This window comes from Lepisma saccharinum, chromosome 1 (genome assembly GCF_977018435.1).
Source record: "Lepisma saccharinum chromosome 1, izLepSacc3.1, whole genome shotgun sequence".
In the NCBI taxonomy this organism is placed as follows: domain Eukaryota; kingdom Metazoa; phylum Arthropoda; class Insecta; order Zygentoma; family Lepismatidae; genus Lepisma; species Lepisma saccharinum.
The window spans coordinates 42,850,894-42,877,599 of NC_139229.1; the positions used below are offsets into that span (position 1 = coordinate 42,850,894).

At 35.0% G+C, this 26,706-nt stretch overlaps 1 protein-coding gene across 1 annotated transcript in view; it reads left to right on the forward strand.

Annotated features, from left to right (window-relative positions):
- Ptp36E (protein tyrosine phosphatase 36E) overlaps nucleotides 1-26,706 on the forward strand; it is a 224,668-nt gene that overhangs the window by 189,570 nt on the left and 8,392 nt on the right. The window contains exons 13-15 of the mRNA XM_083131173.1: nucleotides 9,328-9,456; nucleotides 15,014-15,201; nucleotides 22,130-22,265. Coding sequence (XP_082987299.1) covers nucleotides 9,328-9,456; nucleotides 15,014-15,201; nucleotides 22,130-22,265 — 453 coding nt within the window. The remainder of the gene's footprint in view (nucleotides 1-9,327; nucleotides 9,457-15,013; nucleotides 15,202-22,129; nucleotides 22,266-26,706) is intronic.

Genomic DNA, 26,706 nt, shown 5'->3' on the forward strand with positions numbered 1-26,706 from the left:
CTCCCCTGACTTAAACAATTGTCTCCATACTGAATCTTCATTCTGCTGTAGATTTCAGAATATTTCACCCCCTCTGACCACAAAAAGCAAACAACACTTCGTTGCTCTTCTATGGTGTAAGTCAACAGTGGAGCAGCCATGTTGTATGAGCTAATGTGCAGGCTCATACTGCTCGATCGTCATGACACCATTGTGGCATGTTGCTAAGGAACCATTTTGAGTCCCAATTTTCATTGTGCATTAATCTCCATGAAGTTTAGAATAAAATTCCTGTTATTTAATGACTTCCCCTCGTACATCAAGACTTTTACAAAAGTAATGATGATGCAAAACAATTGATCTGAAAGTGTTAAAAAAAAATCTGCTCTATATATGCAGTTACAGGTTCAAGAGGTGTTCTGGAAATATTTGATAGAAAATTAACTGTCTTACAAACTATAGGCACAGATCCTCTTAAAATGCTTTAAAAAATTACTATGTCGTAACTGATAAAAAACAACAACACAGAAGTGAAACCTTCTCAATTAACCATGGGTGGATTAAGGGAGCAACTGCCCCTTCCCTAGACATCTAACCAAACAATTAACCTAAGATTAAGTGGCAATTAAATGATAGGCTACTTGGGATATCTACAGCTTTGAATGGTATCTGTCCATCCACCTAGCAAAGAACATTTGTCTTCCACTATAATTAACAATATTAAAAACTCAAAGTAATTGAAACATTAGGTTTGATTGATTTGGTGTTTTAAGTACACTTTATGCACAGTAAAGCTAATCAGGACTGGATCAACAGTTTAAAGTGGGATCTGAACCACTATGTGCCTCCACTGGGTATGAACCCAGAACCCCTTGATTACAAGGCGACGACGTTACCCCTGCACTTGAGACATTAGGGTAACAAGTAGTGTCAGATTAATGAATTTCTAAAAAGGAGTGGGAGGATAACTTTTTGACCTAGTTGTCAGCAAATACAGACTGTCCCAGAATAGTGTTTACACTCTTTGAACATTAATAATAGGGATGGGATCGATTAATCGGTACCCTATCGGTATCGGCCGATATAGGCATATCGGTGTATCGGTTTATCGGTAAAATTACCGATTATTTTACCGATCCGATATATCGATAAATATCTTATAATTTAGTGCAAAATTCTGCCATTTTGTTGTAATTTTTATAGATAATCTCGATGCCCTACTTTTAAAAAAATAATTGTGTAAATATTCAACTTCTTTTCCTCTGCAGTCACCTCAAAACATATTTATTAAGGAGATCCATGAACATTTCAGGTTCTTCATGGACCATTTCTAATTTTATATCGGATCGGTAGAATATCGGTTATCGGTATCGGTAAATTTTATATCAGTACTTTATCGGTATCGGCCAAAATTTCATATCGGCCCATCCCTAATTAATAATAGAGAAACTATTAAAGATAACTTGACTGGACTTTTGTATTTGAAGCTGAAATGTCTACTTTGAGTGTGTGAGAGCATGCATAGGCATTCTGTTCTCCTTGGTTTCATCAAAGCCTTCCAGAAAATAGGCATTAGTGTACACAAAATGGCAGAGGTGAGCAATTTTTCTTTTGAGAAAGGTGGGAAGTGTCGAATATCCACCCAGATCTCTCAATTTGACTCTGTTAGATTTCTACATGTGGGAAATTGTGAAAAACAATGTGTATGCCATAAACCCACAGACACTGGGTGGCATGAGATATGCGATTGAGACCACCTGTGCTTCCCTTCCTGTGGAAAACATATCTGCTTGTTTTCGATCTGTTGATCTGTTCTACAACATTGCGGATGACTTGCTGTAATTAATATTCCAGTTATTAACGTTCAAAGGGTGTAAACACAATTTTGGGGTACTGCATGTTCATAGGAAGTTACTTTATGTGGACAATCTTCCTTTATTTTTTGCCAATTTGAATATTTCTTGTAAATTTTGGTGATCAGTGTGAGATAATACCATTCTCTTAATCCATCCTTGAAAACACATAAAATATATGAATTTCATCACCAAACCAGATGGCACAAAATCACACTTTTCACACTTGCTAAAATTTACTCTGTTCCTCTGAGTGAGTGAGTGAATGAGTGGGTGAGAGAGAGCAATGTAACCCATACAGCTTTTACTTCGAAACTGAGGTTGTTCACACTTATTGAGTCACACATCCCTGAAGGAGATTGGTGAACAGATAGAGTTATGTAGCAAAAAATAGGTCAGCCGCTAGTTTTGCCTGCGATCAGTATAATGACTGAAATATGTACTATTTACCAAAATAGGAACCAACAGACGAAATAGTAAATTTTAGGTAACATTTAGTGATTTTTTTAATTTGAAGTCAACTTCTTTACTGAAAGCTGTATCTCATCATGACAACATTTTAGGACAAACTTTAGTAATCTATTCAGGTATTTCATTCATTTCTTATCATCGAAAGAGATATAATAGATAGTTTAAAGGTGTAAATAATCTGATATAAATAAAGAGATTCTGTTGGAGAGTAATATTAAATTCTTAGGGCTACATATTTATGAAGAATAAATTATCAAGATATTGTTACAAAAACTGGGCACGTTTTGGGATCAAAAGCGAATTTCAGTTTTAAAATGATTAATAAAACCTTAAATTTGATATTAAACTACACTAATAGCTCATTTATGTAGTTATGAGTGTAGTATTCTAGTGTAAAGGAGCACACTTTTGTTTCTAAAATATTTACAGCAGAATTAATAAATTTTCCATGAATTGCATTACTCACAGGATAATTCATACCTTAGAAAATTTTGCATTGGTATATAAACTCTAAATTTCAATCGTTTATTTTGCATCATTTAATAACAAAATATGGAAGGAAAATTAACCGCACACTAGGGCAACCATGCATCCCATTTTGACCGGGGCAGTTCCATTCCATAGACACGTCCCATCGAAATGATTAAAACCCACTATTTGGCTAATTTTATAAAAGTCTAGGAGTTAGTTTGAAAAATAAATCTAAATTTGAGAGACATTTCATGAAAGAAACTCTTGATGCAATTTAAAACTAGCATCATAACAAAACAGCTGTACTGAGTTTCAAGCAGTTCATAGAAATCAAAATGTTGCATTATGGTGGGGAATTTTCGAGCAGACAGCTATACCAGTCTCTTACCTTGCATTCTGAGTTGTACTGCTTTGTGTGTGTGTGTTCCGTTATTTGTAGAGCTATGAATAAGAATGGCCAAGCAGTGTATATACAAGGTCCACCCTTAAAGAAACCAAACTGTCAAAAGAAAAGAACCAAACCAAATAAAATTGTACAGTATTCTGGCAACAGTGCAAAGAGCTATATCGAAAAGTCAAATCAGTGCATGTTTCAACCTGTTACAGGCAGTCGGTATCGGGGCAAGCATGCATCAGATGCAGGTCATGTGTAGGCAGCGTACAAAATACGCCCACGAAGATGGAACAACGTTACAACATAAACTTTTGTTACAAATTGGGTAAATTATTTACAAACGTTACAGATGATACGGGCAGTGTATGGTGATGCAGCATTATCAATAACCCAGGTGTATGAGTTTCAAAAGTGGACGTGAAAGTGTCGAGGATGAACCAAGATTACAACGCCCTTCAACGTCAAGGAATGACGACAATGTGGAGAAAGTCGTGCACTGCTGAGAGGTGATAGACATTTAACCACGCAGCAACTGTCCCTGAAAACCAAACAGTCAATCAGTGGTATTACAAGGAAGTGCTTGGTCAACTCAGAAACAGAATGAAGTGGGTTAGGAAGGACCATTGTAATTCTGGCCAATGGTTTCTGTTACACGATAATGTTCGGCCTCATACCGCATTGTCTGTACAGCAATACTTTGCTAAGCATTCAGTGACAGTGATCAATCACCCTCCATATTCTCCGGACTTATTGCCTGCTGATTTTTTTACTTTTTCGCAAGCTTAAGATGGCTATGAAAGGGCGAAGATTTGACGACGTCGCGGACATTAAATTAAATGTTATGCGTATTTTGTGAACACTTACTGTCAATGACTATGAACAGTGTTTCCAAGACCTGTACAAACGCTTGTCAAAGTGTATTACATCCTCTGGTGATTATTTTGAAGGTGATAAAATCATTTGAAGCTAATTACGTGTTTTTTTTTTGTTGTTTTTTTTTAAAAAATTTCGGTTTTTGTATGGGCGGACCTTGTAGTTTCAATGCTGGACCTGTACTAGAATTTAAATTCCTGCATCTTGACACACACTCAAAACTCAAATCTCATGTTGTGTGTCACATAACGTGGGGATTTTTATGAATGGTTGGTAAGGAATAAAGTTGCTCTCAAGAAGATTGGTTCTTCTGATAAATACTTCTGCCACTCCCCTACTTCAGTGTGGGACTAACATCAAAGGTTGGTCAGAAAGAACGAGATAAACACTATTTAAGTTACCAAAATTATAATAATTAATACCTTTTTGACAACGGGAGACAAGGGGTTCCAGGTTCAATACACGGTGGAAGCACATAGTGGTTCGGATTCCACTTTAAACTGTAGGTCTAGTCCCGATTAGCCAGTGACGTGCGGTGACGTCGACACTTGGGGTAGCAGTCGGTGGCGTGCTCAAGCGGGGGGTTGGTGTGGATCACACCCCTCCTCCCTTTAGGGCCAGTATTCCTACAAAAAAGAAGAATGTCAATAACTCAATTATGAATGAGTACTAGAAAAAAGTACACATAACCTCACCCACATTCGAAAATAAAAAACTATTTGATTTGACTCTAAGCCAGAGATCCTGGGTTCAAATCTCGGATTGGCCATTTGTGTTCTTTGTGTGTGTCCCTTCATCAATTTTGTCGTACCAAAGGTGGCGGAAAAGCGAAGTAAAATAAACCAAATTGAGCAATTAATCAATGATTTGATTTCATTGTTGTTACTTAGCATCCCTTTTTTGTCACATTTGGTTAATTGCGAAGATGATACGATGAAATTAATGAAGGGACGAGCACAGGGAATGCCCATGCCCGGGTCGGGGTTCGAACCCGGAACTCCTGGTGTCGTAGCACGCTGTGATAACCACTCCCCTACGCTTGGTTGATTTGGTGACAAGTAACAAACCACGACACACTTTTTTGTAGTTTCTTCAATGATATTCATTTGACTTTTTGAGTTCTGAGATACATTTTTCATTCCAAATTATTTCATTATTCACTGCAACACATAGGACAAGAATGCGCACTCATCACGGGTTCGAATCCTGGCCTGGATTGTTCATATAAGGTCCCTTCACCAATTTCATCATATCATCACTCAATCCTCATTTTCGCGATAACCAAATGTGGCAGAAAAGCGAAGTAAAATAAACCAAACCAACAACAATATGAACACGCATTCTCTTGCCCAAATAAATACATCCGTATTTATGACTGTTAGAGACCAAGAGTAGTATATTTAAATAAAACACTACTAAAACGAGAGTCAGAGAGAGCCTGAGCACATATTTGTAATTTAATCATTATATATTCTATGTTTGAAAAAGAAAAAGAAAGAAAGAATAACATTATTGTCTGCACATAACACGTTCCCATTTCATAAATAATAAAACTACACCCCGTATTATACATACGCACATATTGTACAACGTGTAAAAGGTTGTGTAAATACAGAGAACATAAGTACTGCAGAAAATTTTACCCTGAGTTCTTTAGAGGATTTACAAAAAAATTATGAGAGACCAATCCCCTATCTGTCCTATAGGAGATAGACTGGGGGACCTGAAAGCACGGGCTTTCAACCATTGCAGCGGGGGGCGAGGAGGCAAGGGAGGTAGAGGTAGAAATCTTCCTTTTCCTTGGGCCGGCCGTTTCTACCTGGAAACTGATCTGGCGGAAGAAGAGCGAGCTAGGGTATCCAGCCAGCTTTGCCCGCAGATCGCACCGATGGACGAGAAGCGCGTGGAAAAGAAAGTGTTGCATATGAACTGTGGCTTTAACAAGACAATAAATATTGTGATTTGAATATAATTCGAGATGTGTGATTGATTGATCTATCTCTGCTAGACTAGCTACTCCTCAGTGCACGTCACTGCCATTAGCCTTACTGTGCACAAAGTGGACTTAAAACATCAACTCAAACAAAAAACAACGGGAGATCATACTTCATTTATTGTTTATGATGTATCATTTATGTGACCCATACCTTAATAAATAATAATAATTAAAATACGTTAAAAATAATGATAATTTTATAATTAGATCTAATCAATTTTTGAGGAGGGGACCGGGGGAGGGGGTAAACTGACTTCCTTAGGATGTCACATTTTTGGATCAAAATATCATGGTCACACACCTTTCAAAAACATGAAAAATTAACATTACAGCATGTTTTGTCACATTCGTGTTGCTGTCAAAAACAAAACATGCATTCCTCTATAAATTCCAAATCAACCTGAATTGTTTATGGAATTGGATAAGAGAATACAAATAGAAGACGAAGAAAAGTCTTTGACATTCACTTTGAATAAGGGCTGTTGCAATGGGGGAAGGGGGCAAAAGGGTGGTTTCCCCAAGCACAGAGGTAAGTTTGCAAAGTAGTACATTTAAAAATTTTCTTGCTCATTTCTCTCACAATGCGACTTTCTTCTGAAAGCCATATCAAATCATACCTATTGCTTAAGAACAGATATTTTACTGAATGATGGTATGTAATAAATTGTGCATGGATGTTGAAATAGCTAGAAAGGTTCAGAATTAGATAGTCAAAATGATGAAATGATAACAAAGGTATATCCTACAGCTACATTAATAGGCATAAAATAATTATAAAACATAACAGTTATGAAACAATTCTTCATTGTTGTGTTCTATTACATATATATTTAAAGTAGATGTACATAATATATACAATTTTATTAATATACACATGAAATGTGACTATGTATCCTCATACATGTTTATTAAATTTGATTAATTTTGGTGACCACCGTGGGTCTAGGACATTTTGGTGCAAACATTTTGGTGCTAGGACATTTTGTTGCCAGGACTTCTTGGTGCAACATATAACTTTATGCATGTTCTTTTGAATTGACCTCTCTTTTTTGTGTTCCTTCATACAAGAAATTTTACATGGAAAAGTTACGAGCAACACCTCGCAGGTAGCGAACGATGTCTGTCCTATCATATGCAGCAACCAGAGTTTCAAGTCGAACACAACAGTCTTTGTATCTCTATCTTGCCCGCTCGGCATTTCCACTGATTATCTATCCATAGTGAGTTTCGTTCAGAGCTGCTTGTCGACACAGGACTTCCAGGAACTGCCAAATTGTGGGATGGTCGGCGGAAACGTGTGACTGGAATCCTCAATGCCAGCCCTCCACAGCATTGTTTGTTTTTCCATCTCCATTTAGGACGGCTCTGTAGTGATTCCAAAGTCTGACGGAAAACTTCGGCTGACGCCTTCCACCTCTTCGCTGCGGACGACCTACATAGTTGTCTTCGAAGTAATCCAGAACTGAATGGTTGAAGATCATCTGATACTTCGCTGCAAAGTTCTTCAAAAACTTAAGCTACATCCATTTCTGGTACTAATGCCAAAGCTGGTATCATACGGCACTGAAGTGAGAATGCTGCATCCTTTGCATATCTCATCTCCAACCCTTCCGACTGCATTTGGCAATATACATTGTGCCAAGTGAAGAAAACAAAACTTCACTTGTATTCCTTGGAAGACATGATGAAATGTGTTTTTAATGCTGTCATTTCCATATCGAGCATTACATGATGTGGTCTTGCATTTGGAACCAAGTCAGTGACCTGAAAAAGATAGACAGATAAATAAATAAATAAATAATAATTGTAATACTAAAGAATAAATAAATGTACCACTAGATTAATAGTAATTACACTAAGCAAATGCACGTATGCATTAAAATACAATTGCAGTCTTTACAACAAACTATAACAAAAGAAATAATTACCTTTTCCAGTAATTCTATGTATGTTTATTGCTGTTTGTTTGCCATCAGTACGTAGAATGCTGGTAGTACCGAGCTCTCTATCTGCACGTGGATTGTATACAGCTGACAAACTAAAGTAGGTGCAACCTTAAGTGTTCCATCCGCAAACCATCTTGATGAATTCTTGATAAGTTCCAAATAGAAGAATCCTATTGGTCTTCTCTTGGCCAGAATCGTACAACAGAAATTGCTGTCCGGTTTTTGTGATTCTGTATTCTTCTGGAATCTCCAATTCAGAAAGGCTGGTAGGCAGTGGATGCGCCGTAATAGACTGCTGCTTCTTTCACTGAACTAATCACTACAGAACACATTTTTGAAGTAATGAGGAAGTAACTAACATTCAGTATTTATAGTCATTGAAAAGTGAAAGTGAATGACAGAGGTAAGAGGTGAAAGGATATATAGAGAAAGGCACCAAAATGTCCTATCACCAAAATGACCTGACACCAAAATGTCTATCTCCGAACTACAGTCACCATCAATATTCGACCTATTGACTGAATTTAATAAACAAGTATGCATATGCATAAGCATGTTTTATGTGCATATATGAATATCTTATCATGTCTAATGTCCCATAACTTGAATTCACAGTTTGGTTTTATTAGAAATACTATTGTATTAATAATTCTCCACATTCTGTAATAATTGTACTGAATATACTGCATAACAAACAAATTGAAAATCATACACACCTACCCAATAGAAAGAAATAAGGCATATGCAAAATTTGAGACTTTTGTCAAAGTACATTTTTGTCTTAGTGAGCTTTGAAGAAACAAAATATATTTTCTTTGTCGAAGAGTACCCACATTAAAAGAAATATTTTTGGTTGTGGATGAATCTTTGTTCCAAGCCAGTGAGGCATCAAATTCGATGCAGTATGTGTTCGAATATTCTCATCCCTGAGACAGAAATCTTTAATTATTGGTTTAAAATGGACAAGACTTCTTAATGTGTTGCAGTGTCTATGTTAGGAAATGAAAATGGAAGACACAATTTCATTGTATATAATATATATAATTGTATATAATTTCTATAATTGAATGAAGTAAAAAATGTTGCTAACGATTGAAATCAAATTATCAGTTTTATTATTCTATTAATTTAAAAATATACTCACGAATTCTTTATTTCAACTAAACTTTCAAAGCAGGTGTATTCCAACTGGTTTTATAGATGTAAAAACAAGTATTGTAGTTTTATTTAAATTTATATGTACAATATAACATACAATTACAATACTTTGTTCTGTCATTACATCAATTACGTATGTGTATATCTTTCCCATTTATTGTTAATTTTTCATTTTTAACTTTATAGCAAAATTATCCATCATTCTGGCCAGAAGGTAAACATCCAAAGAAATATGGGCCAGTTTTCACAATAGAACCAATCTCTCATCAGCATTACACAAATATCAAAAGTTGGATATTTCGAATACAGAAGAAAGTAAGTTTAGACCATACAATAACGATATTCGGAATGAATTTGCATGTCTGAGTTAGTTTTTAAAGTTATAAACTAACATAGTGTTTTGTTTTGCATAAATACAAAATATTTTGTTATACATTTTTTGCAATAATATTCTTATTTTTTGTGTTTGCTTATCGTCTATATTCAACTGTACAAAGCCAGTCAGTATACTTAATTTATTGGTAATGATTAATTCTATAATATGCAACCTTTATTTTAAATAAAAAGTGCTAAAATATGAAAAAAAATATTTCAGAATGTCACATTTTATTTCACTAATATTTATGTGTAGAAATTTTGCAATACAAGGGAAGTAAAAAATTGAAGTAAAGTCAGACTACATTAAATGATATACGACGTTTTCAAGTTAAAAGATAATGATTTTTTTTTAAAATTACAGCAATGTGAATGTTATAATACATGTTTATTTTTTCTTACCCATATTATAAGTAGAAATTTTATCCTTCATCTTAAGGCAAGAAAATAAGGTTTCTTGAATGATATGATACTGATATCTGTCCCTAATTATATCAGATTTGTCAATTGTACTGGCAGTGTTTCCAGCTGGAATTCCCTTTCCAACATCAGTATTAAAATATTTTAAATACATTTTGATCTTTATTCCATGCTATATTTTGCATAAAGCTGAATGAAGTACCATTTTTTCCAAGAAAATAGAAAACTATACTTTAAGAATTTATGCAAGTTAATTTTTAATGAAGTATTTAAATATTAATAATATTTAATGACTTCAGAAATTAATAATTTGATTTGTTCATGACTTTTATAGACTTGCATGACAATATGATTTATGCACTTAAAATGCAATTTTACTTTAATAATGATTTTTATTATTTGCATTAATTAACAGTGGAAAATGATATTTTATATTTATGAGTTACAGGGCGAATGCTGTGCATGAGGCATTTAAGGTTTTTTTTTTTTTACTAAAATGTGTTTTGTTTTTTGTCAGTGATTTTGTGCATGTGTTTTGTACATGTGTAGGAAATAGCTCCTAACAGAAGACCTTTTGTGGCCATGGTCAATGAGCGTAGGCCAGCATCAAAGGTAAGTTTTAACTCATTTTCAGTTTTGCTTTTTTTTATATACAAATTAATGTCATAATAGGGAGGGAAGGGTAAAGTGGCCTTGCTAAGGAGTTGTACTTGTTTTACCATATTATAACCTTCCAGCAGCCAGATAAAATATTAAAATTGTAGTACCATTCGTAGTTAATCAAATATAATTTATTGAGCCAGTGTCGAAGAACGTTTAAGGCATAATTATTGATTATGTCAGATCATGTGAAATGTCTACTTTATTCGACCTAGTAGGGTCATGCTTGGGTATGTCACCTGACATTGGGTTTGCCAAGAATGAAATGGAGGGCTCAGGTGCAAAATATGGTAATTGACATTTTGGTCATTGAGTTCATTAAGAAAGAGGTTATTAGAATTGTTTTGTGTTGTGTTGTGTTTAACAATTTCTGAAGGCTTCACTGAGTCCAATCCAAATTGTATGACATAGCAATTTCACTCGAAATTGAAGGATGGCATATTGTACTTTGTAATTAAAAAATGACAAAAATGTCACCATGTTTTACACCCGAGTCCTTCAAATTATTCTGAAGAATATCACACAAATGAAGTTTTACTCTTAAGAAATAAAAAAGTGGTTAAAAATAATTGAATAAAAGAACACAGGATTACAATTACTTTGACAGCACGTAGAACTTAATACTTTCTCTTCAATATCAAAATTGTTACTTTTGATCTATTTTACTGTCACTTGTCATGGTAAAATTCACATAAGAAATCATAATTATCCTCTTCACACCACATCGACTGATGAAGTGCTCTCTACTTGCAAAGGTCAAACAGGCATAAATGAAATTTTGGGTACTATTTTTTATGCAATCCATGCATAAATCCACTTTATGCTCAGATATGCTAGTCTTGATAATCTACAATTTAAAGTAGGGTCTGAAACAATGCAATTTGCCTCCACTGAGAATGGAATCCAGGACCCCTCCCTTCATTTTAAGGTGAAAATGTTACCTTATCACAATGCCATCAGGAAGGCTAATGCAATATTTGCATTAAAATCTATTGTACTTTTTATTGTTCTTGTTGTATTGTATCATTGTACTTTATTAACTGAATTTCATTCTGCTACTATTAACTCTACAACCTCATATTCTGTGACTGTAGGGGACAAAATCTGGAGTTGTTACTTTACTAACACTGAGCGTTCATACTTTTTATGGGGTATGTCAGCTTCAGGTCTCATACCAGGTATTTGTCGGATGTCTTTGTTTCTTGAATGCAGGTTACATCACAGTCATGTCTTTAACTATAGGCGTAACTTAGCAGGAAGAAACCAAAATTTTGAGGTTACTAAATTTAAAAGTTAAGGATACTTTTGTTAACCTCCTGGGACCCAAGAAGCAAAGTATTGAAGTTTTTTTTTATTATTGCGCAGATGTAAGTTATCAAAATAATTATGGACGCTATTTTTATGGAAAACGTATTAAGTCTGCCCCCCAAAGTTAAGTCCCAAGTTTGATTCTCTCCCCTCCAAGTTAAGCACCAAGTTTGATTGTGCCTCCAAGTTAAGTCTTGCATTCGATTCTGCCCAAGTCCCAAGTCTGATTCTGCCCCCCTCAAATTCCCAAATATGATTCTGCCCGCCCCAAAGTTAAGTCCAAAGTTTGATTCTGTTCCCCCTCAAAGTTAAGTCTCTAGTTTGATTCAAACACTGCCAAAGTTAAGTCCCAAGTTTGATACCTGCCCCTCCCCCCAATGTTAAGTCCCAAGTTTGTTTCTGCACCCCCCAATATAAGTCCCAAGTTCGATTTTGGCCCCCCGAAGTTAGGCCCCAAGTTTGACAGGGTTGGTCAAATTGCTCTTCTTTAGGTGTTGACAATTCCTCTCTGTATGTAGATATTATTCTTAGCCTTGATCCCTGACAAAGATCTTTTGATGATAGTTGAGAGCTAGTTACCTTAGTTTCCAGATTGGAAGGATCAACTGACAAGAATTTTTTGCCCAGGCGATTCCCAAATATTATGGTAAAGCATTCTTTATGGGGCTCCTTCCAAGCCATCTTTTCAGGAAACACCATCATCATTTGTAAAAATGCTAAATGATTCTGCCTCTTAAAGATGCTATTGGCAGCTGATCAACTTACATTTTCCTTAAAAAGAATTACTCTGTCAATATGCACAGACCTGATTTCTTTTTTAAAATATAACACTCTGTGATATATATTATGACTTTCAAATCCTAGATATAAGCTATTTCTAGCATTAGTTTTAGCATCCTAAACTTTACACAAAAAACCTGATAAGGAATATTTTTTTGTCCAATATCTCCATTTGTACAGATGTTTATAGATATTTAATGGAGGATTGATATCAGTTTTCAGATGGAAGAGTGAAGGGTCTGATTATATGAAATAAGTAGTACCGAATTATAGCAAACCATTAGCACTCTGTATCACTAGACTATATAAAGATATGGATTACTAAATATATAAACAATTTCTATGTAAACTGGTGCAAAAGTTATCTTCGTGCATCATTTATCATTGTGAATGAAATGTGTTTTCAGTCTGAAAGCCAAGGAAATGTGGCCACTGGGAATTATAAAAAAATGACAGAAAAAGCTATATCCTTTATCAAAGGACTGCTGCACAACAGCATTTTGTTCAGTTTGAACTTAGACGTGGAATGTTCATTTCAACTAAATTCTTCTTAGTATTTAAACTCATATTTCTCAGTTTTATTTGATTTTGAAAGAAAATATTTAAAATAAATTGCTTGTTCAAGAGGAATTCATTGGGTTTACATAGCCAACCTCGCTCCTTCATTGGTCCAACTTTCATAAAATAAATTTAATGTTGAGTAAATGAAAAGATGGGCAAAATGTACATACCTCTATAAAACTGGAAAGTAGAATGTCATATTTATCCTTATGAAATTTCTGGGCTGTCATAGTGTTGCAGTTCATTGCTGTTGAGGGAAACATTGATGGTGATTTGTTACATTTTATTGTGTAAATGAAGGAACAAGGTTCAAGCTTTACAAGCCCAGTTCTGACTATTACAGGAGCAGCTCACTTCAATATTAGAGAACACTAAAGAAATAAAGAAGAAAATTCCACAGAACATTAGTGTTTTGTCACTTGAAAAATAAAGTCCCTTTTTATAAAACTATTTAAAATTAAAACATTCCGCAACAATTACTAATTACAGAAAAAAAACATTTGGATCCTAATGGTACCATTTAAGGTTATGTCTTTGCATCAAAGATTCCTGAATTAGTTTTGTTAAGGCATGTTTAAATAATTCACATCCTATTTTAAACTAACTTCAATTATATTCTGTGTGCATAAAGCAAGCTTAAAATAGCTTCTGCTACTCTCTATCTACAGTACAAAAAAAATGAGGCAGATACCTTTTCTTTGTCTGCATATGTACTTCATACAATCACTAGTATTGTTTTCAAAGATTGGAAAATTCTTCAAGAAGCATTTCACTTTTTCGTCTTGTGTACCCTCTAAATGTTACTGCATACCACTGAGAAATAGGTGATTTAATATTTTAGCAAAATGTTTGTAGTAAAATACCAAAGCACAGCCAGCCTGTAATACTTCATATACCCTCTTGCACACCCAAACATAATATTCTGGCAAATCTACTACTATTTGCAATGTAATTGGATACGCAATAACATGAAGTTAAAAAATTTACATTGATGCTTTTAAAAAAGTAAAACAGTTGAATATTAAAAATTGATATTGCTATCTTCAGGACTCGGAGTGTGGTAACTCTTAACTTCATTTTTTTTATCAGACATTTTATACCTTTTCTTTCATATTAATTCTAGTAATAGATAGTATGTAAAATTATTGTTAGTCCAAAATACTAACAGCTGAATTTGTGTAACATGTAAACAAGTTTTTTTTTTTTTTTTATGGAATCTATAATCAAGGTTGGTAAAGGTCCAGGAACCCATAAATTCTAATGGCTTTTACTAAGTTCCACTGCAGGGCCAGAACCTTTATCCCCACACAATTTAAATTCATTATAAGTTGCATATTGTTTAATTGAAAAAAGGTGCCTGGAGCATATTTAAATTCATCAGAAAAAAAAGGTTCCTGCAATGTATTTAAATTGATCCAGAAAAAAAAATTCCTCAACCGAATTTTAATTCAGCCAAAAAAAATAGGTTCCTGGATCTTATTTAAATCCATCCAGAAAAAGGTTTCTGGAGCATATTTAAACTGATCCAGAGGAAGGTTTCTGGATGGAATTGAAATAATTTACAAATAAAAAGCTTCTTTATGGTCCAGAACCCATTTAAGCTTGCTGATTTTCTTCCCTCGACCGGAATTGACTTGATTTAAAATTCCTGGACTTCTAACAATCCTGTCTATAATATTTTAATACATAAGTTATTTTATTTACTTCAACCTTCACATGCACCTTCTGCAATGATTATATATTTATATATACATGTATTCTTTTCCAGATTGTGTCACTAACAGAATTGATGGCTGGTGTCAAAGCAGACCCACGTACTGTTCAGATGTTTCAGTTGACATGCTGGCCAATGGGCCACAAAGTACCCACATCAACCAATTCTCTTGTCGAACTCATGAACATGGTAGAACGATGGCGACAAAGAACTGATTATGGTTCTGTAGCAGTTGTTTCACCGTATGTACAACTTATTTTCTGTCAATTATTGTTTAAGTTTTTCTTGTATGTTATTGTTATGGGCTTGTTTCATCATATTTTTTAATTCGCTTTTTATTTTATTTTTATTTAGTGGCCGCGGTGGCTCAGTCGGTAACGTGTCTGACTACCATGCTGAAGGTCCTGGCGCCCACCCAGCGTCGAATAACATGGGTACCTGGGGGAAACCCTGGGGGGTAAAGGCGGTCAGGGGCGTGATGCTGATCACATCACCCCCACTCACGACCGGATCAAGAAAGTGTGGGGCGTTACCCCCCACACTCCCTATACACCTTCATGGCGTGGTGCTATGCACAGGGGAGCACTATTTTTTTTTGTTTCCTTGTTTCTTTTATATGTTTTTTTAAAATTTTTAATACAATATATAAAGCCGGTATGAGTTTTCAAAACTTTAAACTTTAATGAAAAATGTTCTGTTCTCTATTTTTGTAAGAATATAATAGGCCAAAGAAACATGATTTTACAAAAGTTTCATATGTAATTGTTTTTTTTTTTAAAAAAATTTGTTGATTTTTATTATTGTAAGAACACAATATAATTATGAAACAAACATAACTTTACATAAGTTTGATGCAAAGGTTTCAGAGAGAACAAAATTATGATACTTAATGGTATTTACAATTGTAGTATGTTTTCTATGTTTACTACTTCAGTTTATTTTTTATTTTTTTCACCTCTTTACTCTACATCCTCTTCATTGACATCAAGATTTCCTTTTGCACATTCCATACATTAACAAACTATGTGTTCAAGGCAGATGTAGAGTGAACAGTGGATGCATTTTCTTTCTTTTTCCTAATTCACATTCTCCATCGCCAAAATGGGTATCGTCATACTCTTTCGAATTGCCTTCCAAACTCTTTATCATGTTGCTCCTCCTTCAAGATGCCTATTAATTCGATCGTCTTCTTCCGGATTCATAATGATACAGGAAAATTCAATAAAGATCTATTCATAATTGGGAAAAGAGAGACGCGTAATTTCTCCATATTTATTTAAATATCTATTGTTAAATCTATAAAACGAGAAAGCATGAGCTGTAAAAATCACCACAGAAGAAATTAACTGTGCCTTTTAAATGGTAGAAAGCCACTGTTATAAGTGTTGGCTGGCCAGCACATCTCCCACATGCCCAGCATGGATATGATAAGCAAAGAAAGAAACTTGTGGTTAAATCCCCAACATGCACGTTCTCCTAAGTTAAAAGTTTATTTTTCACATGAAAAGTATAGTTTGCAAGGTGTAGAAAATTTGTTTTTGTCCTGAATTTGAACTTCTGAAAGTATTCTACACCTGACTACTCTGATTTGGTTCATCCATGTTTCACTGCTGTAATTGTATTATATGATATTGTAGCAAAAAAAATCAATTGATACAATTTAAAATGCAGGGTGTCTACAAATGATTGGAGCAGTTTTGCGATGTTAATTTTGGAAGTAACTTTACAGTTTTGTAGAGATACTCAACAAAATTTGTGACATTGCAAGTGTTTGATATGTTTCCCCTTTGTGATTCTGCAAACATCAACTCTACAACCAAGTTCTTCCCAAACGCGATGCAGCATGTCCCTACCAATTCGTTGATAGCCCTGATGGTGCTAGCCTGCAGTTCTGCTAGATCACTAGGTAAAAGAGGCACTAAATCCTCACATAACCCTACACAAAAAAGTCACACAGAGTTAGATCAGGGGTTGTGGAGGCCATGCGAACAGTTGTTTATTACACTAGGGAACAAATTTCAACTTTCTTTCTGTATCCTGGATGAAATAACATGTTCTTTACTAATTTCTGTGTGAGGAATTCAGAGAAAGTCTCAAAATTTGTGTATCACGTCACACTTACATGATATACAGGATGTCCCAAAAGTCATGAAACCGAGACTTCGAATGTTCTTAACTTTTGATCAAAATACGATAAGTTAAATAAGATAGTTAACTTGTTAACTTTATCTATATGGATATTCTATAAACATTAAACGTGAAAATAACTCTCTGCATGAACATTCAGTAAGGAATTAAAACTTGTAAGGTGTAAAAGAAAAATATTGTACAAAGGAAAGAAAAACCTGGTTAAAAGATAGATATGTAGTCGCTTGCAATAATTATTTATGTCTGTCAATGGTCTCTATGGGTATTTATCGAACTGATAAAAGAACAATACATTTTTATGCATTCTATGCATAGAAAGTAAGAAAAAAAAGTAAAGTTCCCTGTGCATATAGAATCGAGCAATGAAGGCATATATTGGGATGTAGGAGTGATTCTGTGCTTTACAGATGATTTATGGTGTTAATCTGTTAATTATGTCATTCATAAAAAATGTATTTTTTAAAAAAATTGCGAAGTGTACTGGCAGCATTGGTCGTGTCAGAGTCCAGTAGCAGATGCATGGACTTCAGGCAATGTTATTCAATGAATTTCCAGATTAAATAAAGGATTTGAAATTTATTGTGCAAAAAAGTAACCTACCTATCTTTTTCTATCTACCACTATCTTTTGTATTTGAAAGAACCTTCCTGGTCATGAGAAATCTTCAATTCCACTTTGGTGGAGAGTGATTTAGGAATTTGGAATCCCTCGCCATGTGGTACCGACTTCAGCACATCGTCATACAAACATGCTTTATTTCTTCTAGAAATAGCCATGCATTACACTGTGACAAAATTAACAATCTGTCACACGATCCCTTGGTTCAAGCCACAGCAGAGGCATACATGTAGCCGCTGTTACCGCAGGTAACACCAAAATATAAAGAATTGAAGAACCCGTCTTTAAATATTATTATGTACATAAACTGGTAATATTGTCATAAAGTAAACATTGCAGACTGACATTTTTTCTGACACCGGCAAAAGCGAAGAGGAGGACTGATCTGGTACCCTCCTCAGGCAACATGAGGAAAGATCCCTGAGCCACCGCAAGGAAGACTTCGCGTAGCGGCAAAGATGGGGGAAGGAGGCTGGTTATTGCCATGCCTGTTTAGCCGGCGCAGTTGCCGGTGATCCTTACCAGATACAGATCAGTGTTGCCATATTCAATTGACAGAAAAGAGCTAAGTCACCTAATCGGTTCTATCTTACTCTTAAGGTGTCCAGTCACAATGGGGAACGATGGCGTAGTGGTAGCGTCGCCGCCTTATAATCAAGGAATCCCGGGTTCGATACCCGGTGGAGGCACAAGTGGTTCGGATCCAACTTTAAACTGTCCCGATTAGCATTACTGTGCATGAAGTGGACTTAAATCGCCAAATCAAAATTTTAAAAAAATCAAATCACACTGGGGGAAAAGCAAACTACCAAGTGATATTTTGTATTTACTCTAAATATCAGCAATTACGAAAGTCCTCTTTGTCCTTCTTCGACATCATGGGCGAGAAGGAGAGGAGAGGGATGGGTATGATCAAGGGGTCCGCTGTCCTTCTAAAAATGTCAGCCTAAAATTCTATATTTCACACATATATTATTATTTCGGTTACAGGAATTTGTGATAATTGTTGAAAGGATCAATTGAGATTGACATACGTTGTCACAGGAATGCGATAATTTTGGACTGAAGTAATGTTTTTGAGGTGGTAGAACTGTTTTTGGGTGAAAACATTACTTACAAGCATGATTTCTCGATTGTTATCTTTGCACACTCTGAAGTGTCAGGTGTTGCAGGTTCGAATCCTCAGCAAGAAATGGTTATTTCAATATTCGTTGTTATTATTTTACTTACATAATTATAAAAATTAATAATTACATACACAAAGAAATAATAATTTTATTTCAATAATTCACCATGCATCCTCATCGTCACGATTATCCTATAAAGCGAGCAAGGAACGAAAAATATACGAAATAGTAGTGGTGTCAAAAATGAGATTTCTGTGGATTTAGCGAAACATGGGAGTGGGAGTAGTTAGGAAACAGATGAAGACTACATCTACTCTACATACGTCTTATTTTAAACGAAAAGTTTTGCGATTGGAGCAAATCTGGTTTCAAAAGAACTAAGATGGCAACAGTAGTAAAACTGGACTTCTTGCAGGTTCCGAAGGAAATATTGGGGAAGCGCCGATGCTGAGAGGGGAGGGGGCAAGGAGGGTGCTTCACATGTTACAAAAGTAAAGAACGGTTTGTGGGAGGGACTGTACAGTGCGAGTTTTGTGAGTGGTGTCTTTCGTCTTTATGTTGTTTTCGGGCATTGTCAATTAATTAATGGAGCTTGCTCCGAGTTCCGAGGTGGCAGGTTCATCCTATCTGAACAGTATGCATAATTGTGCGATAGAAGATATTTTGAAGCAATCTTTCGGTTCGTTCTTTTGCAGAAAAAAGCGAAATTGTGGCGAAAGGGAGGCCAAACCCTATTTTGAATGATTTAAAAACCAAGTCATCTGCTCAATATGACCGACATGTCAATGTTTCATGGTATAACGACTATCCGTGGTTATGTGGATGTGCGCAGTTGTCAAAACTCTTTTGTTGGCCATGTACTCTATATTCGGGTGAAAAAAAAACATGTGGAATTCAGGTGTGGATAACATGGACCATGACCATGACGCACCCAAAAATTCAAATTCAAATGAAAAACTTCACTTTATGACAGCTTCATAGAACTTTTTTGATTTGATTGATTTTGCTTCACTTGTGCTACTTTTGGCTAATTTACGAAGATGGGGATGAAATTGATGAATAGACATCACAAACGTCCATGCCCAAGCCAGGATTTGAATCTGAGACCCCAGCATCATATAACTATATTCAAAGAAGAGTCGTCGGATTGATCTGCTCTATAAGTAGCCTTCGATGTTTCTGTAAGTATCAAATTACGTATTATTGTGTAAACAACCAATGTTTGCGATTTCACTTCAGTCCTTATGTCAACATTTTTTTCCCTGATTAATGCCTTGACCAAAATCTAGTATTGAATTGCAGATGTACCAGATTAATATTATATGAACTACTTGGTAGACAATAGGGGGGGGGGCATGAGGTGGGGAGGCGCCCAAGTCTCCCTTAAATACTGATAACTGGTAACGCTTTTAAAAATCCCACGCCATGCCACTGAGCCACATCATAGATACATCAAAAGGCATTGAATGAATACCATTCAACCATTCTCTTAGTGTTACAGCACAACTATGACATGTGCCATATGAGGCACATGGGTGGTCTTGATCTCCCAAAGACAACCAAAGTACAGTCAGTACACTATCTTTGCACAATCTGTGAGGTTTCTACATTGCAATTTTGAAGTGCATTGGTCAAAAATGTAGCAGAATGTGTTAAGGTGTCCTAAGGGCTTCTTTCAGTTGACATAGTTTATCAGAGCACGGTCCACTGTATCACTGCACAAATCAAACGCTGTAAACTACATGTTTATTTATTACGATATGTAGGAATATATTTTATTGTAGCAAAGAAGGTTACAATAAACCTTACATACCAACACACGAGACACGACTGAGGGTTTACATGATGATTTGACATGCAAACATTTTGCAGTGTTGCCAGATTACAAGAAAAGCGGAGTTCAATGGTGCCTACATTACCCATATTATACCAAATATGACGTCACGCATATTTTGAAAATTCCTGTAAAAATGTTTCTGTTAATGTTCCTCAAGAAATCCTGTAAAAATGTTCCTGTTAATGTTACTCAAAAAATTCCTATGAAAATGTTTGTTAATATTCCTCAAAAAATTCCTATAAAAATCTTTCTCTTAATGTTCCTCAAACAATTCCTGTAAAAATATTCCTGTTAACCTATGCGGGTGTGGTGTGGTCCCTGGGACCTTTGGACCAGAACAACGCTCTCGTTCTTGGAAGCAATAACACAAACTTCCCTCTCATTTCAGTAGCTTCATATCTTGGAATATCACTGGTGCCACTTCACTCGCTTCATTTTAGTTTCGGAGCAATAGGCACTTGTGGGTCACATGAACCACGCGGCACCCTTTACATAATTAAGTCTTTTTGTAAGAAACCTGGTGCAAGAATCAGAGTTGACGATCCACCTTTTAGTGGAAATGTCCTTGCCACGCATAAAGAATTTGGAAACAGCAGTGAATTATCAGATCTGGATTCTGATAAAAGTGATAATGAAACACTTATTTCCACCGACTATCATAGAGATTTTCCCCTCATTTTGACATTGTGCCGAATTTTTTTCTGTTTGACTTTGTTTTGTGATTTTCTTATATATTGGTAACTGCATGTATGTTTAGTGATAATTGACCTATGAAAGCATTTTCTATGTTTTACAGTCATACGACAATGCATTTATAGAGCCGTTTACAAAGATGTGGCCGAGTTTTGTAGCATTAAATAAATTGAGTAATAAACACAACAATAAAGGAAATAGTTGTTGTTGATTTGGTGTTTTAGGTCCACTTTGTGCACAGTAAGGCTAATCGGGACTGGACCTACAGTTTAAAGTGGGATCCGAACCACTGTGCCTCCACCGGGTATCGAACCCAGGACCCCTTGATTACAAGGTGATGACGGTACCACTGCACCATGTGAGGAAATAGTGGATAAAAGTTTATCACAATTCCATAAATTAGGTCCAAAATACATGTTAATTTGTAAAAAAAAGTTCGCTACTATTTCGATAACTCTTGGAAATTGTAAATTCAATTTGGTTGTCCACAGGACCATGTGATGCCCTTTGTGTTACAATCTGGCACCACACACGTTACGCTTAATGTTCTTCAAAAAATTCCTGTAAAAATATTCCTGTTAATGTTCCTCAAAAAATTCCTGTTAGTTCCAAACATTGTGAGTCATTCAATATAATTTATGGACATCCATTTTATTGTTAAAAAATAGTAGAAGTACATTCTGCATTTTTAATAGCAATCTTTTAAAAGGTTCGCCACATATAGCCTCTATGTTTCATATATTACAGTGATGGAAGAAGTAGGTGTGGAATATACTGTGCAGCCAATGCTTGCATTGAACAGGTGATACAACATGGGGAGGTTGATATATTTCAAGCTGCAAAAACTGTTCGACGCCATCGTCCCCAGCTAATTGAAAACAAGGTGAGCTTTTATTTGTATGTATTCTTCATATTTTATTTATTTTCTGTTATTTTTTTACCTCTTTTTAATGAGGAATATATATATATATATATTTACACGTACAGTCTCATGGATTCTTTGGGGTTGTAAAGATTCCATTGAAGCTAATGTGATTGGTACAACCCAGAAGTGTCCATGACTGTACGCTTAATTATATAGATAATTGTAGGCACTGGACAATACATTTTGATATAAATATGACTTACCCTGTATGATACAATGATTAGAACATACATGTATGAAAAATTCAACTTGTTAAACTTGTTTGCGATTTGAAATGCAGTGTTATTGCCATCCATGAGTACAATTAGAAGAATATATATTTTTCAAGATTTTCCTCCATATCACAATGGTGTACAAAAGACATAACAAAATTTGTATAACTTACGTAAATATTATTCAATGCATATATAAGAGTGGATTAGACTTAAAACCCTCCATTAGTATACCTGTTCCAGAGTAATGCAGTTGGTATATGGTGAGCATGGTTATCCTTATATTTGAAGCTTAAATTCAATGCACTTCTCTGCCACCTTAAAACTTAGTTGTTAATAAGTAGTATTGGGAGTTCTGAATATGTATGTTCGGAAGGAGGTAATATTGCACTCACAAATCATAAGTGGATTTAATGTTGTTGTTTTCTTGTCATTGTTTATAATATTTTTTACATTCGATAACATTAAAATAATTTATAAATATTTTTGTCAAATATACATCACGTTTTGGAATTAAAATTTATCTTATTTATTATATAATAACAAATATTTTCTTGTATTGCAATATTACATATTATGAGATAACATTTATGAACAAAACATAATAATTTTTATAATTTTGTTTGGAATTCACTTTTGATGTTAACTAATTTGCATAACATTAGTAATAAATTCCATACTTTATTACTTGTTGACAAGGAATATGTAACATACCACGCATTAGTTTCATCACGAGCAATATATTGAGGAGAAGGGACAAGTAATTCATATTCATGGAGAGATTGATCTCTCTTGCTATCATGATCACTCTTCAATGTTTAACATTGATTGTAGGTGATTCTCAGGCAATAAGATAAACAATCTGCCCATGCCTTCTCTGTACTCACCACTTGGTTCAGCAAACCATGCTTGGATCTGTTCTTCATTCGTGCCGAATATCACATTTCAAAGTTTATTCACCAGGAAATATTAGCAGTAATAAGTGAATGGAGACAAATAACAAAATAATTGCCAAAGAATCTAAACAAAAAAATGTGAAAAACACGAATTCGATCGGAACGGTATTGGGAAAAGAAATGGTTATGAGCTTGGCGCTCACAAAACACAGGCTGTCATCAAAATGATGTGTGTATGCAGAATGAGAGCAGTGCTACGACCTATAGCTGATATCGTCTGGTGACAGACATTACTAAACACAGCTAGCCATACAAGACCAGAAAGTGTTACCGTGATTTCCACCTGAAAAACTTACGGTTATATCCTAAGGTGAGCACCATGCTCACATGTATACCAACGAAGGGTGTAGACTAGTTATGGGCAATTATAAAGATGGTTTTCTTTTTGGAAACAACTTACATCTAGCCATGAGAACACACACATCTCTGCACACATATCTCTACGTTCATATCTGCCTGAACTGTTTTAATGTGAAAATTACACATTACACAGATACACACTTCATGATGAGCTGATAATATACTGCAAGTGATTTAAAGATACTTTGTTGGGCTTACATTCCTTATGGAAATGCTACACAAGATTGACAACAAAATTTATTGAAAAAATAATTCTGATTGGTTCATTTGTCTAAATGTAAATATAAATTATGACATGGAAAAGTTTGATAGATCCAAGACTTTCCCATTGGTTAAGCAAATATTTTGTATTGAGTATAAAATAAACAGATGGGAGCCCAGGAATAGACAGTGTTCAAAAAGGTTTCGAAAATCGATTTATGATTGGATACAATTTCTTGGTTTCAGTAATTTATTCATAGATTGCGCTTATACATTTCATTGCTACCTTATCCTGTTGCCCTATAAATGTGTAATACATTTTAAATCAATTATTTTTCAGATATTAAATTGTGATAGTGGTTATGTCAATTATGCATACAATTAGGGGAAGTGAACACATACATTAAGATTTTGATAATTTGTATAGTCAGAAATATAAAGCAACAAAATCATAAAATTGAAAGTAAAAATTGTTATTTTTATGGGCAATAGAATGAACATTTTGTTGTTTAACTGTAATCTCCATAATAATAATAATAATAATAATAATAATAATTATAATAATAATAATAATAACCTAAACGGCAATAATATAAAAATGTATTTTTTGATTTCTACATTTCCTAGAACAAAGAAAAATCCAGTGGACTTATGTAACCAATAACTTACCCATCTGTTTTAATATGCAAGTTAAGAATATATCGGGTTATTCCCTTGCTAGAGGCCCCAAACTTTTGTCTATAAAACTGCCATTTCCTTAAAGTTTGTCTTGAAATTTTGTATGAACATACCTTCAACAATGTAAAACAGGATCTAACCCTTTGCAATAGGTTTGGACTCTTCCAGTGACCTTCATTTGTTTTGTTCCACGACAATGTATCTCAGTAGTGCTGGCTCAAATGTATAGGGATTACAATGTACACAATCGAAGAGCATGTGTTCCTCGTTCGTAAATACTGGCAAACTGCTTCATTTAAGGCATGTCAAAGGGCATTTCAGACTTAATTTTGTGTGAGACGTGTACCTTCAAAGTGTTGTATCCAGAAATTGGTAAGAAAGTTAAAGACAACGAGAAGTCTTGTCACACAGCATTCAGGAGGCCGGAAAATGTCTGAAGAGAGAAAACAGTATGTAAAGGAGCAATTACTGGCATCACCATCAAAATCATTGCGAAGACTTTCCCAAGACTTATATTCCATGTGCCAAAAAGCTGCAAAAAAATCAAAACTACACGCTTACCATGTGTCATGTGTTCAAGAATTGCAACCGACAGACCACGAAAAACATATGCGGTTTTGTTTATGGTTTCAAAATTTTCTTACTCAGAATCCTGGGATTTTAGACCTCACTTTTTTTTACGGATGAAGCATGGTTTCATCTGAGTGGGTATATAAACTCTCAAAACACGCATATATAGCAGAAGCAAATCCTCGTGCAATCCATGAACAGCCTTTGCATTTTCAGAAAATTGGAGTGTGCTGTGGAGTGTCTTGTAGGCAAATTATAGGCCCTATTTTTTATTTTTTTGAACAAATGGTTAACATGGAAGTCTACCTGGGAATATTCAGTGAGTTTGTCAATCAGTTAACAGATGATGAACTAACTGATGGGTATTTCCAACAAGATGGTGCGGTGCAAAATGTCACACTTCAAATGTCAGCATGAGAGAAATTAAAAGTTTTTTTGGACACCAAATTATCTCAAAAAATCTTTGGCCACCAAGTTCTCCCGATCTCATCCCATCAGACTTCTTTCTTTGGGACTTATTGAAGTGAAAAATATACAGAAATAAACCCCGCACAATCGCAGCCCTGAGAGAAGCTATACGTCAAGAGATTGAAGCCAACGCCATTTTAAGAAAAGTATTCCGGAATTTGGAGAGACATGTACAAGAGTGCTTGCATGTGGAAGGGGACAATTTTCAGCATCGGATATGAGCAGAACCTGTTTTACATTGTTGAACGTATGTGCATACAAATTTTCAATACAAACTTTAAGTAAATGGCAGTTTTATAGACAAAAGTTTGGGGCCTCTAGCAAGGGAATCACCCTGTATAATAAACATGGACTATGAATAACTAAGAAATTGGTTCTGATTGGTTGATTTAATTAGCATGACTTATTTTTACCATAAGGCTAAATGTGATGGAAAGGTGAGAGCATGATGGTTGGAGAGGGACATAAAAGTGGGATGATGATTGCAGTATAAAGTGAATGCATGCAGTATAAAGTGATTGCTTACCCAAGTAACCAAAAGTGGTTGGGCCAACCGTACTGAAAGTGGTTGGCCAAACGTAAGAACATACCTCTGGGCAACAGTAATTTTGGATGTGGTTCCAAAGTTAGCCCAATGTGTGGTTTTTACATTGGGTCAACATGTGGTTTTTACTTTGGGCCAATGTACTGAAAACTAAAGTATAGATAGGTTCTTGAACCACCTTCACAAGAATACCTGTAAGAATGTTCTTTTTCTGCTACAGCTAAACAGACAAACATTAAGCAATTCCCAGCACAGTGATATCTTTCATTCATAGTGGCTGACAAAGGACTCTTGATTGACTACAAATTAAAAAGTGCTTCTACTTTCATTGACAAAATATTATACTTCCAGTATGTGCTGTGTCTGAAATATTCGAAAAAACACACTGTTATGTGCCATTTATTTTACAC